The sequence below is a fragment of the Microcebus murinus genome, chromosome 2 (assembly GCF_040939455.1).
Source record: "Microcebus murinus isolate Inina chromosome 2, M.murinus_Inina_mat1.0, whole genome shotgun sequence".
Taxonomy (NCBI): domain Eukaryota; kingdom Metazoa; phylum Chordata; class Mammalia; order Primates; family Cheirogaleidae; genus Microcebus; species Microcebus murinus.
The window spans coordinates 36,709,866-36,727,483 of record NC_134105.1 but is presented as its reverse complement, the minus strand read 5'-3'; the positions used below and the strand labels follow the sequence as shown (position 1 = coordinate 36,727,483).

The 17,618-nt window shown below is 45.0% G+C and overlaps 2 protein-coding genes across 7 annotated transcripts in view; both read left to right on the top strand.

Annotated features, from left to right (window-relative positions):
• The window catches only part of AGBL4 (AGBL carboxypeptidase 4), a 1,333,072-nt gene that overhangs the window by 1,087,377 nt on the left and 228,077 nt on the right, over positions 1-17,618 (top strand). The gene's annotated exons all lie outside the window — the stretch shown is intronic.
• The window catches only part of BEND5 (BEN domain containing 5), a 49,017-nt gene that overhangs the window by 21,597 nt on the left and 9,802 nt on the right, over positions 1-17,618 (top strand). For both annotated transcript variants that reach the window (XM_012776137.3, XM_012776143.2), the window contains exon 4: positions 12,826-12,974. In XM_012776137.3, coding sequence (XP_012631591.1) covers positions 12,826-12,974 — 149 coding nt within the window. The remainder of the gene's footprint in view (positions 1-12,825; positions 12,975-17,618) is intronic.

Genomic DNA, 17,618 nt, shown 5'->3' with positions numbered 1-17,618 from the left:
CAAGACCCCATCTCTAATAAAAATAGAAAGAAATTAGCTGGACAACTAAAAATATATAGAAAAAATTAGCTGGGCATGGTGGCTCATGCCTGTAGTCCCAGCTACTCAGGAGGCTGAGGCAGTAGGATTGCTTGAGCCCAGGAGTTTGAGGTTGCTGTGAGCTAGGCTGATGCCATGACAGTCTAGCCTGGGCAACAGAGTGAGACTCTGTCTCAAAAAAAATAAAATAAAATATACAGGGTAACCAATTCTGGGAGAAGGGCTACCATTTAAAGTTAGAACTCTCTTGGTGAATCTTGGGAGATACTCATAACAACTCCCGATCTGTTACCACTAAGAAACAAAGCAGAGAATAGCTAGAAAATAAGCAAGAGACCTTTGCCTGACTCTCAGCTTCATGTACTCTCTAAGGAACACGTCGTGGCCAGGGGTTGATGTAGAGCCTGGGCTTTGCCATTCTCTGCCCTGGGCCCAGCTTGAATGTTGCTTTCGGAAGCCTATCCTTGAGTATTTTCCTCTGCCTACCTCACCCAGGACTCAGCTCAAGGGCCTTTGTCCAACTTGAGTGCTGGATCATTCACACCATAATAAGACCAGGAAGGCCAACCACTCAAGAAGTGCTCAGTTTTCAAAGGAAATCTACCTAACTGGAAGAATCCTTGCTGACTCGCCCAGGCAGTAGGGTCCTGCATGCAGTGGATGGGAGGGAGCTGAGAGTAGTAGCCTGCCCTCTTGAGTCTCATGGGGACCTCAGAGTGGGAAGTAGGTCTCTTTTGGCAGCCAGGAGTTGTAATGGTTCACCTTATAAAGGTTGGGGGCAGAAAGGTGGAGTCACACACAAAGAGTGGGGAGTAGCAGCAAGTCGGTATAAGATTTTTCAGAGGCTTCATTGGATGATTCAGTTCTTGATTTGTGTATTTGTTCATTCTTCTTTCACTCATTCTGCAAATATATACACAATGGATTTAACATGAAAGATTCTCTACAACAGGGAGTCCTGGCATTGTAAATGAACTTAGAGAGGATATGGGTTATTGCTCTCATTTTGCTGATGAGAAAACAAGCCCAGAAAGTGTCAGTGGCTTATTCCCAAGGATCCTCTGACACCTGCCCTGTGTGTCTCTCTGGACTTTCATCCACATGGCCTTCTTCAGCCCTTAGACTTCATTGTTGCCAACATGGGGGTGACTCCTCTGCCACCCCCCCTAAAAAATGGCTCTCTCTCTTTATAAAACAGAACTTTGCATTTCTGTGTTCTTAGCATGGGAAATAACCCTTTCTGATGTTAAGGAACCTCACCTTTCTCTCCTGAGGGTCCTTGGTGTCAAAACTAAATGAGAAAGCGTACGTAAAGAGTCTAGCCCTGTGGCTAACATATTGTAACTGTCCAATAAATACCAGTCCCTTTTTCCTTTTTTCCCCTTTCCTGCCCACCACACTCCTCCAAATCAGTAAATGCAAAGAATGCAAAATGTATAAAGATGTCCTAATTTACAAGGTTTATTTGTGTGTGTGTTCATTCATTCTTTCTTTATTCACCAAACATTTATTGAGGGTGTGCTTTGTGCCAGAATTGGGCTAGGTGCTGGAAATACGGAAATGAACGAGACAGAGTGCCTTTTTAAAAACAATTCACAAGTGGGTTAGAGTAGTGTTTCTAAACTGGGGATTGGCAGTGTCAGAGAATTCCAAGGGGCTGAGGGGAAGCAAAACAGTGGAGACCCAGTGGGAAGGGTAAGCTCCCTTGTATGAGAATGGAGTAAACTCGAGGGTCTCTCTCAGTTTCTCCTCTGCTAGTTCCTCTGTTCTTAGAAGGCAAAGACCAAGGTTTAGGTAACCACTTCAGTTTTTAACACTGTAAGTAACCACTTAGGTGATTCATTTTGGTGTGACTCAGGTAACAGTTCAAATAAAACTCCGAATTGCTCTGTGAAGGATGTAAAGAGGAGCAGAGTCGTCCTTACCTTCAGCGTGCACAGCCTCTCACCTCTCTGACTTCATCACCTGTGCAACAAGCCCATAATTTAATCCTTCTCATCCTTCTCAGTCTCTGTTTTCTCCTCCATAAAATAGTTATCTTAAAACCCACCACATACAGGCAGGAGAGCACAAACATGTACACAGCATGGCACCAGGCAGAATAAAATCCGTGCTGTAATTGCAGGAGGGAGGTAGAAGATGGTTTTAGGTTTCGTGTGTACTTTGTCAGGAAATGGAGGCAGGAATGATGAATTCTGACCAGAAGAGGCATAGGTAATTAGAATAATAACAGTAATTCATACACGGCACTTTACAGGTTTCAAAGCACCTTGACATTTTTATCTCCTTGGGCTGTTCTGATATTCTTATTGCAAGGCCAGGCAAGGATTATCTCCATTTGAGAGACGGAATGTGAAAAGAAGAGATAATGTCCCTGTTGGCCAGATCATAAGCTGGTTTAAAGTTTTGAAGAAGGAAAAAGCTGTTGTGGCCGGCATATCTGTCTTGGCTCTTTAGAGCTAGATTGCTAACACCTCTGTAACCCTCTGGGTTTGTGCCTTGGGTTCTGTCCAAGGTCTGTTAAAATACCAGCTTTGATCTTTAAAATCCTTTGTGGTCTGAGCTGGTCTCTTTAAGCCCAAGTCTCTGATGTTGCCTTAGAAAAGGCAGCTAATGTCAGCCAAATGCTTCCTGCTGGTTTTCCCCTGTACTGGAGGCAACCTGGGCTTTGGCAACAGATAGATATTGCTTGGGTTTGAATCTCACCTCTCTTAATTCATTACCTATGTAACTTCAAGCGAATGATGTAACTGTTCTCAGTCTCTGTTTTCTCATTTACAAAATGGAAAAGCCCACCACATACAGGCTGGAGAACCAGCTCGGTGATTGAGAGCCTGAATAGGCCTTGAGCTCAGAAATATTGCAGTTTTGAACCCTGGCTCTTCCATGTTCTAATTTTGTTACCTTGAGCAAGTTACTTAACTTCCTGAGCCTTAGTTTCCTCATTGTGAATCAGAGTCAATGATAATAATAGCCGCTATTGTTCTTAAGAGGATTAAATGAGCAAATGCAGTAAAGACGTCTGCCCAGAGGCTGGCATGTGTTATAGTAAGTGCTCAGTAAGTCCTATATTAAGCTGTAGACTCCTTTGAGGATGTACATGAGATATTATGTGCAGTGCTTGGCACAGCAGAGGCACTCATTGTCCTGTAGTGGAACACAGATGTGGTTGTCTGACATGTCTTAATCTCTGGTCAATCCCTAATGACTCCTGGAGATTTCCTACTTCCCCTCATTAGTCCCCAGAAATCATATTTGACTCGTCTATTTTACAACTGTCCCTGGATTGATTTCAAGTTCACTGGTCTGTAGTTTGTAGAATTCTTCTCATCCCCAACTCCACTCACTTTTCCTGGGCAGAATTCCATCTTCCCATCTCTAGTTCGCAACTACCCCTTTGACCCCCTGGTTTCTTTCAGACATCACCAGCTGTGGCTCAATTTCCCCTTTGCCAGGACTCTCTTCCGAGGCCTGTTTCTCTCAGAGCTCCTTCCCATGTCTTTCAGCCCTCAGTGTGTTCTCAGCTGAGCAGGAGTACTTAAGTTGTTGGGATTTGAGCGAGGACCGAAGAGGATGGGCAGAAGCTGTTTTTGCCAGTCAGGTTTTCACATCCCCACCACAGAAGTGAGGTCTGGGTGGTGCCACAGGCTGCCTGCCACCCCCGAGTTAGTGCTCGGTGGTGCCACACTGTTGCGCCCTGGGCCACCTCCACTTGGATGGCAGGAAGAGATCTAGTAGTGAGAACTGGAATAGTTTTTCTGAAAAACATTGGTCTTTCACTTTGAAGTACTTTTTTGCATTGTTTCCCAAATCAGAAGGAACTATAGTCATCCCAGATAATTTTAAAGGTTGATTTCATAGTGTTTGAACAATTCAGGAACCTTCTTCCCCTTTCTCCCTAGCGTCTATTTTCCAGGGGACAGTGGGGATGGGGCTGAGGGACAGCTCCAGACTTTCCCTCTGCCAATTGCCCAGGTATCTAGAACATCCAGAGAAAGTTGCTGGGATAGGAATGTGCTTCTTCTCTGTTAGAGCTGGGCTTTGCCTCCTGTACTGCCATGTGACAAGACTGCTTTCTGCTGGATTTGCCAGACAGGAAATGGAGGTGGGAAAGGGTTCATTACAGGCAAGACTTGGCCTCTAGGAACACCTGCTTTGGGCCAAACACTAAATTCTTTTCATACATAAAACAACCTCAGCAATAGATAAGATCATCAGATGAGGAAACTTGCCTGAGGCCACACACCCAGGAAATGGCAGAACTAGGTTTCACACTGAGGCCTGTCTTACTTACCCATGTATCAGGCAGTCTGATCACTGAGTCCCTCAGGCTCTGTGCTTCTGTGGCCCTGTCTCTTCTGTCTGCTCTGCAGATTAGACCTTCTTTGTGTACTGCAGTGGGTTCTGGGACTGCAGGACCCTTGAGCTGTTAGACAGATGTTTCCTGCTTAATTTAAATGCCTACTATTTCAGGAAAATTCCTAGAGTTTTCATGGAAATTCTCTCTTTAGAGAGAACCCAATGCATCCTTTACCCCCATTTTATAGGTGGGAAAACTGAGACCCAGAGAGAGGAAAGAACATGTTTATACCAATCTATATGTATTGGGTTTATCAGTATAAAGCAGTGGAAGGTTTGTGTTCAGCTGACGTGGATGGATGGATGAATGGATGGATAGAATAAGTGGGGTTGTCAGAAGTCAGCAGTGCCCTGAGGCTAGCCACAACCTCCCTTTCTTCTCTGGGGACTCCCTGAGTTTGAGAGGTCATTCTGAAGAGTCCTAGGGGCCTAGTCCTATAGGGAGCTCCAGAGTTCACCTAGTCCAGCCTCCTACACAGGACAGGAAGACTGTAGCCTCCCTGCCGAGCAGTCACGCAGCTTCCTGTTCCCCTAGAGACAGTAAGCTCTCTCACTGCCTTCCAGTGCAGCCATTATTGGACAACTCTGACTGTAGGGAAATGTTTTTGTGCAGAACATTTTGTTGGATTCTTCCTCTGTTCCAGGACCTGTGCTGAGCACAGAGAAACCAACTTGATAAGCTCCTTCTACTGCCTCAAAGAAGTCACAGTCTCATCAGCAGACAGTTGAAATGCAGGGTGAGCCTTGCTTTGGTCCTGGCTTCAGGGTGTTGGGAGAGGATACAGAAGAGGATATGTGGCTGGGGTGGGGGTGCTGTGGGTGCTGGAAACGGCCCTAAATTAAGGAACTAAGGCAACAGGAGAGCCTGAACAAAGATTTAGAATTGTAAGAGAAGCTAGCTTATTCAGGGAACTGGAAGTAGTTTCTGGCTGGATGGCACAGTGGAGGAGTGGGTAGGAGGGGGAGATGAGGCTACAGAGGTAGGTGAGAGCCGGGGGTTCATGGTGGCTCCTCCCCATTGGAGTGGCCTGGGGTACAGTCCCTCAACCCCTGTGTTGCTGTTTTCCTTTGAGCCAAGCAAATCAATCAACATTTAGCAAAGTTGAATCCCATATGGCCCCTCCTTTGGAAGGGCTCATGGCATGAAGGGAGCATCAAGCAAGGTCATTGTCATGGATTGATTTGGTCTGGAGACATCAGCCACATGAGGGAACTCTCCCTCCTCATAACTCCTGCCTGCAGGAGCTCACTATGCCCACAGCAGCCACTCAGGACCCTGAGGGCAGCCCTGTGCCACCCACCCCACTTATTCCTACTACAACCCCTTGGCCCCCTAACCCAGCCAGCTCTGGTCCATTTGACATGCACTGAGTGCATGTGTGGGCCTTTGGTGCTTCCCTGGCAGGACGTTCTGCACATACGTACCCTGCTATTTGTAGGCTGTCTGGGCCCAGATAGTTGAGCAGGAGGGAGGTAGAAGAACCACAGATGAAGGTGGCCAGTAGTTTTCCCTGGCCACCAGCTGGCAGAGGATAGACTCCAAGCTCCTAGGTAAGATGAATCCTGGTGACCCATCAACCCTCTTCCACCATCCCCCTCTCATGATGTGGAGTTCTTCACAGACCCCTGGGAAGGTCATAGAAAGTCAGAGATGAGCTGAGGGTCCCATAGAGTGAGCAGTAGGTGGGAAAGTCTGAAAAGTGCAGTTGCTGGAAACATATAGGGTAGTGGAATGAGCAAGTCTTTGAAGTCTGACAACCCTGAATGTGAGCACTTACCACCTGTGGGACTTTGGGCAAATTGCTTTACCTTTCTGAGCCTCTGCAGAGATAGGATTGATTTTGCAAGACCACTGTGAAGATTAACTTCTTTCACTCAACACATGTTTAATGAGTGTTCAATAGGTACCAGGGACATCATGGTGATTGTTGGGGATATAGAAATGAGAAACTACTCTTCTGCTCAGCCTTTATGTTCTGGTCGAGGAGATGTAAAACAAATAATCACATGACAATGGAGTGAAAAGTGCCACAGAGAGAAAAAAAGAAAGATACTTTCAATGTAAGATATTTTAACAGAAAAGACATTTGGTGGGTGTTGTTCACCTTTCCTTCTCAAATATGTCATTTGAATGGGCATCTGTAATTCCTCAAGTGGAGGAAAACTTTGACCCTCAAGACTAGGGGCCTGGGCCTGCTTCTACTCCCTCTTTCTGGCTGGGTGGGCTTCTTCCCCTTAGAGATGGGACTTTCTCAGGTCCCTTCCAGCTCTGCTGCTCTGTAGTTCCGATTCCCTGAGGGAGTGGCCCCTCTGCAGAGGCATCCATGTGAGCTGCAGGGATCTTGCCCACTCCAGGGCTCGTGCTTGAATTGCTTCTCCTCCTCTTGCCCAGCAAAGCCTGCTCCTACCCTCACTGACAGAAGACACTCGGAAAATGGAGAGGGAGGAGGAAAAGGACCTAGGACCTGAAGAGTCCCTGCCTAACTGTCCCCCCTTTCCCCTAGACCTCACTCACTTATCAGAGCCCCAGTCACAGATCACCTGCTTCCTGAAGCCTTCTAAGATCACTTAGTAGCAGTGATCTCTCCCTCCTCAAATCTGTGCAGATTTGTGGACAGTGAGCCTGTATTTTGTGCTGCTTACCCTCACCATATGAAGATAACTACCCTACTCCAGGACCTCATACCCTACAAGCTCCTGGCTATCTTCCAAGCTCTAAAATAGAAGTTTGTGACCATCCCTCTGAAGCCTTCCTGGTCCTCTCCAGATATAGCACCCCTCCTTTCTTCTGTTCCAAAGTCTTTATCCTAACCCTGTCAGCCACATGGGGAGTAACCATCTCTTGCTTGCCTCTTTCTGCTGCTGGACTGGGAAGCACTCAACGCCACCCAGCCCAGGGCTGGCACTTAGTGTATACTTAGTAGATTCTCACTAAAGGAGTGAGATAGATTTGTCTCTGCCCTCACTGAAAGACAGCTAAGAAGCAGATGCATAGCTACAGCAGTAGGTGACAGTGGCTGATGCCTTCTGAGAGAGGATGACAAGGTACACAGAGGGGTATTCCTCTTCCTACCCTGCCCTAGGTCATCTACCCTGGCTCTGCCAAGGCCCTTGTTTACCTCTTTCATTGTTGCATAGCTGTTCACCTGCTTGGGTCCTTCTCCACAAAGTGAAAGCATCTTTATTCTACCAAATCTAGAACACCTCTGTGCCACACCGTATTCTGTATGCATTTATGAATTTTGACTTGATTCACTTTGCATTTATGAAGAAACTAAATTCACACATATCATAAAGAAACTTCCTATTTATCTTCAGAATAGAAAGATTTAATCATTTTTAAAAACTACTTAATATTATTAACCTTTCTATTTCAGCAGAAATCAGAAATGGTATTTAGTGTCCAAACTTGTATGTGTTTTAAAGAAATAGGTGATTTCTAATCTTCCTGGAAATCATCCAAACATTAACTTTTTAGAAAGCTTTTCAGAAAGAGCAGCATTTGTCCAATTTGAAATATAAACAAGAATAGAGAATAGTGTAATTTCATCTACTTGTTGTACCAACAAACACAAAGGCCCTCACTTTGTGCCATATTCCCATTTTATAGGAGCCACTATGGCTTTGGAGGTGAAGCAAATAACAGAACCAGGGTCTGCACCAGGTTTTTCTAACACTAAATCCATTGCTCATCCATCAAATCGCAGCAGTCTGTATGCGATGTAATAGCATTTCACATGTTAAATTCTGAACTTCCCCAGAACTGGGACACACTTTATTTGTCTCTGGGCCCCCAGTGCCTCTTACAGAGCCTGGATCTTGATATGCAGTCGGGGATTGTGTGACGAACAGGCTCCTGAATGACTGAAGGAAAAACAAGTACTACCTTTTATACTCTTTTAAAAGCTTCCTTTACCCAGCTGAGAGAGTTCTTCATGGAAGGTATATTTTCCCCAAAATAAACCTCAGGTGTGTGTCAATACCAGAATGTAAGTGGATCAAAGGGGCATTTTTTATTTTTGATTCCTACTCTTCCCACAAAGTGAAAAAAAGTTCCTTTGTTACCTTAAATATCTGCGCCACATCGTACAATGCTCTCCCTTAATGCAAGTGCTTATTATTGTGGCTAATTTGGTCACATGTGTTTGAGGGAGAACAATGCCTCAGAAATTTTTAAAAGCAAAACAGCAATCTGAAGCATTTGTTGTAATGAGATGTAAATTGCCAACATTGGTAGTGGAGCCGACTAAAATTTGCAATGAAGTGATTTTTCCCCTTTCCTAGAGGCCCTCCCTCTTCTCCCCAAAGAAACCACACGCTTTTTTTCCCCTCTTTTCCTTCTGATTCTGTGATGCTAAACATCACGCTTTATTGATTGATTCATTCCTTCATTCATCTGCCGTTCTCTGAGCCTCTGTTCCGTGCCTGCCTCGGTGCTCAGCTCCTGCACAGGCATCGTCAGCCCGCGTGGTGGCTGTCCCGAATCCCCATCTTGCAGAGAGGCGAGGTGACTTGACTTGCCTGAAGTCATGCAGCTGGATTCACACCCAGGTCTCCTGAAAGATCCCTTTCAATATGTGCTTTGGCTGGTTTTTCCGAGCTGCCCCCCTTGCTGAGGCTGAGGCGCTGGGTACCTTCTGTATATAAAGCCCTGGAAGGAGGAACCTTGCAGAGAGCCGTGACCAGGTGTTAAACACATGCTACTGACTGAGAATGTTAGGAAATTGTTTTCCTTGAGAGCCAGAGATCCCAATACAACAGCCTCAGTATTTGACAAAACTCTGACAGTCCCTGAGGAGACCGGCAGGGGCCTGTGGAGGGCAGGGGCCTGTGGAGGGCAGGGGCCTGCGGAGGGCAGGCGGGCTGCGGAGTGCAGGGATGAGCTGGGTGCCGCGCCTGTGCTGGGCACCAGCGACGAAAGCGGAGCAGCAGGGGCGCCGTTCACAGAACCCAAGGTTTGGTAGAGATGAACTAAAGGACACAAGTATAACGTGTGTGGGGGAGAGTGCAGTGTCGGGGAGTGAACCGCTTATTTACCAAGCAGCCACTCTGTGCCAGACTCTGAAATAATCATTTCATACATGTGGTTCACTCATTTAATCCTTAGTCTTGCCAAGTCACTGTTACCTTTCGTCCTTTCAGGTGAGGCAACAGTGTCAGAGAGGTTAAAGTCATTATTTATGTGTAAATTATATCTTGAGGATAGAATTTGAACCAGGCACTGCACTGGGTGAGCCCTGTTTTCTGTCATAAAAAGGCAGTCCTTGCCTGCCCAAGCCTCACAGTCTAGTTGGGGAGACAGACATAGAAACAAATGAGTACATCTGATTATTATGGTAGAGTGGGGACAGAGGGTGTGGGAGGCTCCAAAGGACAGTGGAGCTTTCCTATGCAAGAAAGATCACAACTCACCTAAATAGTAAGTGGCAAACCCAGTACTTAACCCTAGTCACTCTGACTCTAAATCCCAAGCCAAGCACTGGGGAGAATTATTTACCTCCATTTGAGGGGACAGGGCAGCCTTGTGGAAAAGGTGGCATTTGAGTCAGCCCTTGCACTGCTGGTGGAGTTTGGATAGTTGGACATCGTAGGGATAGAACGTTCTGAACAAAGGGAATGGCATAAGCAAAGACTTGGAGGCAGGAAAGAATGGTGTGTGTGCATGGAGGGTCAGTCAGGCCACTTTGCCGAGAATGGAGTCTGACTCTGGGGAGGGGACCAACAGTGGACGGAGCCAGAGAGGCGATTCTCTCAACCCAGCTCCTTTGTAGACAGTGTGGAGGAAGAGTCCTTTGCCTATCTATATCTGTAGCCATCTGAATTGTCCATTCTCCTGACTAGATGCTTCTGATTTCTACTTAACAGCCCTGATTTCTACTTCTCAGGCTGCAAGAAAGGTTACAGACATTCAGAACAGCTTCCCACCCACCCGTACCTCCACCCTCAAGCACCGCCACTCGGCAGCAGGGCTTTATTTCAGAATCTTTGCCCTGGCCCATGAAAGTCTCTCCCTGTCCCCCTCCCCCGACTCTCTCTGTCCTCTAATATCATGTAGAATTTATTAAGAGCTTGCCACGTACCAGGCACTGCCCTAGGCTCCAGGATAACAAAGGGAACAAAACTTTGCTCTTGAAGAGCTTCACAGTCTAATGTTGAAAACAGACAGGTAGGTAGATGATTGCAAATGTAATTTGCTAATAAAAGTATTCACAATATAGAGACCCCTACCTGGGAGTGATCAGATCAAGGCCTCACAAAGGAGACACCTGAGCTGTGTCCTAAAGTCTGACTGAGGAGTTGGCAGACAGATGAGGTAGTGTTCAAGGCCAAGACAGCAGCACAGAGGCCTGGAGCAACATGGCACTTGGGGCACCTGAGCAGAGGTGAATTTTGTGGGGAGCAAGAAGTGAGCCCTGGAGGTAGAGAGGATGCCAGTTGTTCTGGGCCTTAAGAAGGTGTGGGACTTAATGAGAGGGTAGTGGAGAGCGTAGGCAAGGAAAAACACTGTCACATGGAAGTTCTCTTTGGTAGCCATTGTGGAGGTAAACGGGAGAGAATCAAATGGAAATCATAGCTGGACTGGATATATTCTCTTGTCCAACAGCCACCTCTCATGGAAGGAAAGGTAGGCTTCAGAGGAGGAACATGATCATGCCAAAGAGGATGTGTGAGCTAGTAGCTACATGGACCTCCTGTCAGCCCATTCCTTCTTCTTGTTGCTGAACAGGAAAAAGACCTCAGATGCCAACTCAGCCACAAGCTTTAGGAGAAGCTGAAGTAATTACCTTTTCCCAGGTCTGAGAAAAGATCAAATGCTCGACTTGAGTTTGTCTGTATCTCAGAAATTCAAACTGAAATCCCACACAGAGAGGAGAAACTTAGGCATCTGCTTCTGGAACTTTATTCATTCATTGTTGTCATTTTTTATTCATTTAGTAAACATTCAGAGAACACCTACTCAGTGCCAGGTGCTGGGGACAAGGGAAATATAAGACCTAAGCCCAGCTCTTGAATAGAATCTGATAGCATTATTGGAAGATGCTATCAGAATGATTCTGATGCTATCGGCCCTTCACTCTGCCACTTTCTGCCTCTACCATTCACTCGCCTGTGGTCACACAATTAAAATGCAGCAGAGCCAGGAGTGGGACCGGAAATCTCTACCAAGATGAGGAGAGCTCTTTCATCTGCACTGTTCTGCTCCCCAACCATCTTGCATTCAGCTTTGTGTGAAGTTCATGCTTAACTCTCTGGAGACTACAAAGATTCTATCTTGCAGTTGGCAGCTGCTAGCAACTCAGGGTTGATATTCTCATTCTGAGAAGCCCTGTCATGAGGAATTTTAGTAACAGAATCACCAATACCTTCCCTACCACCATCTAGGATGTGGCAACTGAACACAGAGTTGCAACCAGATTATTGCAGAGGGCTTTAATATATAAAGAGCTTTGTTTCCAGTTGTCCACATGGTTAGCATTAGAGAAGATTGGACTGTGAATTCCTCCATTACTTAAGTTGTATGCACAGCCACGGGGGGTTGTGTGGCAATAGCTGAATCTCTGATGTCAGTCAACTCCTGCAATGTGTGCACAGGGAGAATTTCCAGCATGCTAAATACTGTTGGCCTTTGGAGTTGTTCTCCCACAAAAGTTAATCAAGCCATTCAGCCTTATTTACCCATTTTCATCCTGTTTCTCTGCCCTTTGGTAATCAAGACACAATAGGTGACTTAAAAAAAAAAAAAGTCCATCTATTTTAAAAGCTAATGGAGAAGAAAATAACCCCGTTGGAAACTACCACCATTTATCTAGCTTCCTTTCACTGTTTAAACCCCACATAATTGTGTTGATTGCATTAAAATAAAAATCAGAGTAGCTGCTGGATCAGGCAATCAGGGGTTTAATCTGTATTGTATTTTAATTTCTTGGTTCAAATGCTCCTGTCTAGAAATGAGTTCTTGGAGAAGGGAGGCCTTCACATTGCTCCTCATAGCTTTCCTAACCTCCCTTCTTTTGCTGCGGCCTTCTCCACCGTGGGCTGCTGAGGTGGGGTTTTTGGCAAGTACACAATTTGCATATTCCAGTAATTGCCACCCCTTCTCCTCTAACCCAGTCTTAACAGAACCTGTTTCCTGTACAGGAATTTGAGTCTCTTGCCTTTCCATTTAGACAATGATACCCTAGAACAGTGTTCCTCATTCATACTTAATTAGAGTCTAGTCCATTCTTGTCTTCCAGTTTTTCACCTTTCCCTTGTGACATTCATACCTCTTATTATTTTTGAGTCTGGGTTTAAGTGTAGTCCAATGGACAAAAATAAGCTAGCATTTTTTTTTGTGCCACTATGTGCTGATAGATGCATAGTTAAAAATATTTGTCTTTTATTTTCCTTGGAGTTCTAGACAGATTTCTTTTCTTAACTGCCTAGGTCCTGCCATTGACCTGGAAAAAGTAAAGTCAGAATGTCTCGAGCCCGAGCCGGAGTTACGGAGCACTTTCAGTGAGGAAGCAAATACGTCGTCCTATTACCCCGCTCCTGCGCCTGTCATGGACAAGTATATCCTAGACAATGGCAAGGTAGTGTTTTAAGCTCAATATCCATTCCCTACAAGTGCTTATTAGTCAGCATAAAGATGGAGAGTATGGTGGGAGCTTTCCACAGCACGGCATGACTGCTTGGCCTCTGGGCCTAGCCCTGAGTGGCTATTTCTGGAATTTTTCTGTTATAACTAGTGTAGCTTTGCTAGGACCTTTTCCTCTTCCTTCTTCCTCCTTTCTTTCTTTTTCTTTTCTTTTCTTGTCTTTTTTTTTTTTTTCACATATTGGGCCAAAGCAACTGTAAAACTAAACTGACATTTTAAAATAGCTTATTAGTGAGAAAGATTTTTTTTTAAATTCCCATTGTAGTGCGATGAAACTTGTTCTACCTTTCTATGAAACCAGATGCTTAAATCTCTCAGGTGAACTTGAAAGGAAGTATCTGATTTATAGTGACAACTCAATATATATTTGTTCACTGTTTACAAACATCTGTATCTTCCAAGCCTCATGCTAGATACTCTGAACACAGTGGGGAATGAGACATGCCTTCTGTCCCCAAGCTGCCTTTGAGCTGTATATTTGGCAGTGGTTAGCCTGCAGTCCCAGGGCCACATATAATTCCTCGGATTTTCTTATATGACACTTGAAAACAAATCATGAAAGCAAATGTAAGCACTATTAGTAATGGTACTGATATAGGGTTGAAAACTAATAGAATAGCCTTTGGAAGTCATAAAGTCACATGATGATATAGCAGCAGAGCACAGGAGGAAACTGTTCTGACATCCTTCTAACATTGAAATGAATTCGTCTTCAAAGAAGTATATCAGACCCTTTTATCTAGGCACTGGTAAAATCCAGCTTTGGTGTTATACTCTCTGCCACCCTAGCACACATTATAGATATCACCTCTCATTCTCCTTAAAGAGTCATCTGCATCAGTTCATTTTTCTTGCCTCATGCTTCGAAAGGTCTCTGTTTATCTAGTATCATTCCCCAGTGGGTTGATGAGAAAGAAAAGGTTGTTTTATTTGGGTTTGTACAGATATATCCTTGCAGCTGGCCATCCTGAGCCAAAGCAAATATCGTCAAGCTGAGGAAATGAAACCTATTAGTTTTCAGGGCTCTCTTGGATGTGCTGTCAGTCCTTGCATCTCCCACTGGGCGCTTTCTCCCCTGTGGAGGCAAGGCTGAGGGGCCAGGCCACAGGCCTTGCCTTGCTCTGTTCAACAGGCTTGAAAAGTCAGCTTTGCAGAGGAGAGGTGGCAGGACAGAGTAGAAGCAGGCGTCCTGGAGCCTGAGTTCTTAGCATAGCTCTACCTCTGTCCTACCTGTGTGACAGGTAGGGGCAGGTCCTTCCATTCTCTGGGGCCCCAGTGTCCTTATCTATGAAAGGTGGGATCTGACTGATGCTTTCCATATGCCTTTTTTGACCCAAACTGTGTATCTAAGTTTGGTAGACCTTCTCTAATTGGACTTAAAAGAAGATAGGACTATCCTATGTTTGTTGATTTCCTTTTAGTCATGACCACATTGTGGAATGACGAGAGAGGTTTCCTTGAAGTAGCTTCCAAGAGAAATCTATCTCTCTCTTGCTTTGAAGCTGATGGACAGTTTTTGAGCATTATAGGGGGCCCCCTTTGCAAAGATAGCATTCTTCTCCCAGAAAATGGGTCTCTCAAACCTCATTTAATTTTTTTACAAGTGAGTTGAACAACAAATCTTGAAAATGCCTATTTTGTTTTTTCATTGGTTTTTGCCATGATGTTGCCATAAGACAAACCTGGTTTTTGTTTGCACCTAATTTGTAGTCAGAAGAGAGATTTATTAAGGTGGAGGAAAGAAAATAGACATGCTAACAATGGACGGCAGCTTCCCAGAGCAAAATTTCCCACATCCAGAAGTAGCCCTCCTTGCTCTTGGCTCTGCTGTCCTTTCTGACCCTTCCTTCTCTCTGCAGGATCAGGGGCCTTAATCTCTCTCTGTAAGGCTTACAGCATTGGAATGGGATCCATTTCCTAGTAGGAAACGGGTTTTGTCCTATAAAGCATTTCACAAAGATATATTTTGATCAAGTCCCATCCTGCCAAATGCCATATTTTTAATAACCTCCCTTGACACATAACACTAACATTTTGGCCAAATCGTGCACTGTGGTTTACAAAGACAGGGCTTGCCACACACGTTAGTTGATTCTGATAAAGGGCATGGCTTTTCTTTGTCTAAGATGTTTTATTTCACAAACTCATTAAATCATAAAGCTGGAAAGACCATTAAAGTTTAAATCATCTAACTTATACATAGTATGGATGGAGAAACACATCCAGAGAAGGGACTGTCTACAGTTATACAACAGGGAGAGGCAGGCAGGAAGTGGAAGCCAGTTCCCAGGCCAGTGCTCTTCCCTGTCTATTCTGCTGCATCCCTAAGAGCTGTGCATTGTGCCAGGTGACCTTGAGCTTTGCTGACCTCAGGGGCCCCTGTCTAAAATGACCCAGAATATATCTGTGATTATTCTTATACAGGACCATTTCTTTCTGTGCTATTAAGTTGGCCTTTTACTTGAGTGAATGTCAGAAAATATTTTCTTCTTCAAGGAACAGCAGCTCACCAGAACTAAGAACTAGTGCCATAAGGACATTAAATATGCCTGTCAGCTTCCTACTGCTTTGTGTTCAGACTCGTCCTTATCACTTTGTGGGGACAGAAGAGGCAAAGCCTTGAACCTCCCCACCAAGATATACTGTGAAGGGCTAAATCAGGTAGTAAATGCTCCAAGTGGGCTAGAAATTCAGAAGGGATAGAACTTAGCCCCGGAGTAACTAAGGAGTGTTTTCTGGATTTTAGACTGGGGCTTGAAAGATTAGCAGGCTTAAGGAAACATAAGGGGAAGCATTCATCCCTGGGCAGGGGAATGGCATGAGCAGGGACATGGAGAGGAGAAAGGAAATGAAGGATGGAACAGTTACTGAGTGTGTGCTGTTCTAACATTTTATTCATCTTTTCTCATTTAATCCCCAAGGAAGCTCTATAAATTAGGTAATTATCTGCCTGCTGCACAACTGAGAAAAGTTAGGCTCAGAGAAGGAAAGTGACTGGCCCAAGTTAACCAGCTAGTAAGTAGAAGAGCAGTAATTTACACCCATGTTGGTGGCTCCATCCTCTTTATGTTACAGCACAATGGAAGAAGAAGGAAGTGAATGAGTGCAGGAGCTTTGTAGAGTGATGAACATAGTAGGGGAGTAAAGGTTAATAGATAGAATGGATTCTAGTGGGCCTTTAAAGCCAGGCTGAGGATTAGATGTGACAGAAAACAGAGAGCCATCCGAAATTCCAGAGTGTTGACATAAAAACAGAGTTGAAAGACCACAGATGTCATCTAGTCAAAGAAGGAAAGAGGCGTTTTAGGAAAATTTATGTGTCACAATTTATGTGACCCTATGGTGGGTTGGAGGGAGCAGGGACTGGAAGCAGGAAGGCCAGTCCCCGGCGGTTTTCCTGGCTTCCCCGTCTGCTGTGGTGAACTGCACTAGAGGCTGGTGCAGGAAGTGGCCAGGCAGATCAGAGGAAAACTCTGCTGTGTTTCAGCCCATCAGTACCACCAGGACACTGGTAGCTGCAGGGAAGCCTGGGAGAGCAGGAGCTTCAGATTTGGGGTTGAATCTTGATTCCAAAATGTACTGATTATGTGTCTTATGAAAAGTAATTTAGTCCCACTGAATCTCTGTTCACATCTGTAAAATGGGAATAATAATTTCTATTTCCATCTCTTCAAGTCATTATGAGAATTAAACAAATCGAGTATACAATACCTGGATCCTTACAGGTACTCAAAACATATTAGCATCCCATTTCTCTTATAGAACATTGCCTAAAATGACTATCATCTCCCTTTTAAGAATAATAAATTTAAAGATCATAGGAAAGCAAGGCCCAGTGTAAAAAACAGCAGAGATATCTGAAAAACTGAAGTTGTCTTCCACTTCTAAGATTTTTGATTCAGAATTTAACCTAGTTCAAAATTTCTTGTTTTCCCCCTATTTCAGGAAGCTTGTGTGGGTGGCTCCAGAGTGTCATCAAGGGAGGTGACGCAGGGTCCAGCAGGGAGCAGCAGGGGACGTGTCCTCAGCATGCCCAATCTGGCACACAGACTGCTCACCTGCAGTTCAGACTGCGGAGGAAAGGCAGATTTGACCCTGGGGTCAGCGTTGCCTAGTCAGCCCGGGGAGCACATCTCCCAGCAGGGTTGCTTATCTTTCCTCAGCTGTATGAACAGATTTGCGGTTCTGAAGTTTGCAGCACAGAGGGGCCAGGTGGAGCTGGTTATCTGATTGCCTGCAGCGGTCTGAATGATCTTTTGAGCAAAAGGAGGTGAAGTCAAAAGTGGCAGGTGGATTGTTTGCTTACTAATGTTCGTGGGTGGGCTGTGTTGCTATATTTTCTTCTTTTTGATAGTTGGAAAACCTCAGTAATTGCTATGGCAAGAAGTGTTGCTGGCTGACCTGTCTGCCTATCTGCGTGTACCCACCTTACTCCCTAAGCCAAGCTTACGTAGAAAGATCTTTAATTGCCTTTTGAATGATGGGTCTTGCCAGTCTGCCTCAGTTTGGGAGTGTGTGCAGTCTCAGCCAGGACCTCTCCCAAGATGTCTCCTGCCCATGCAATATTGGAGACCTGCTG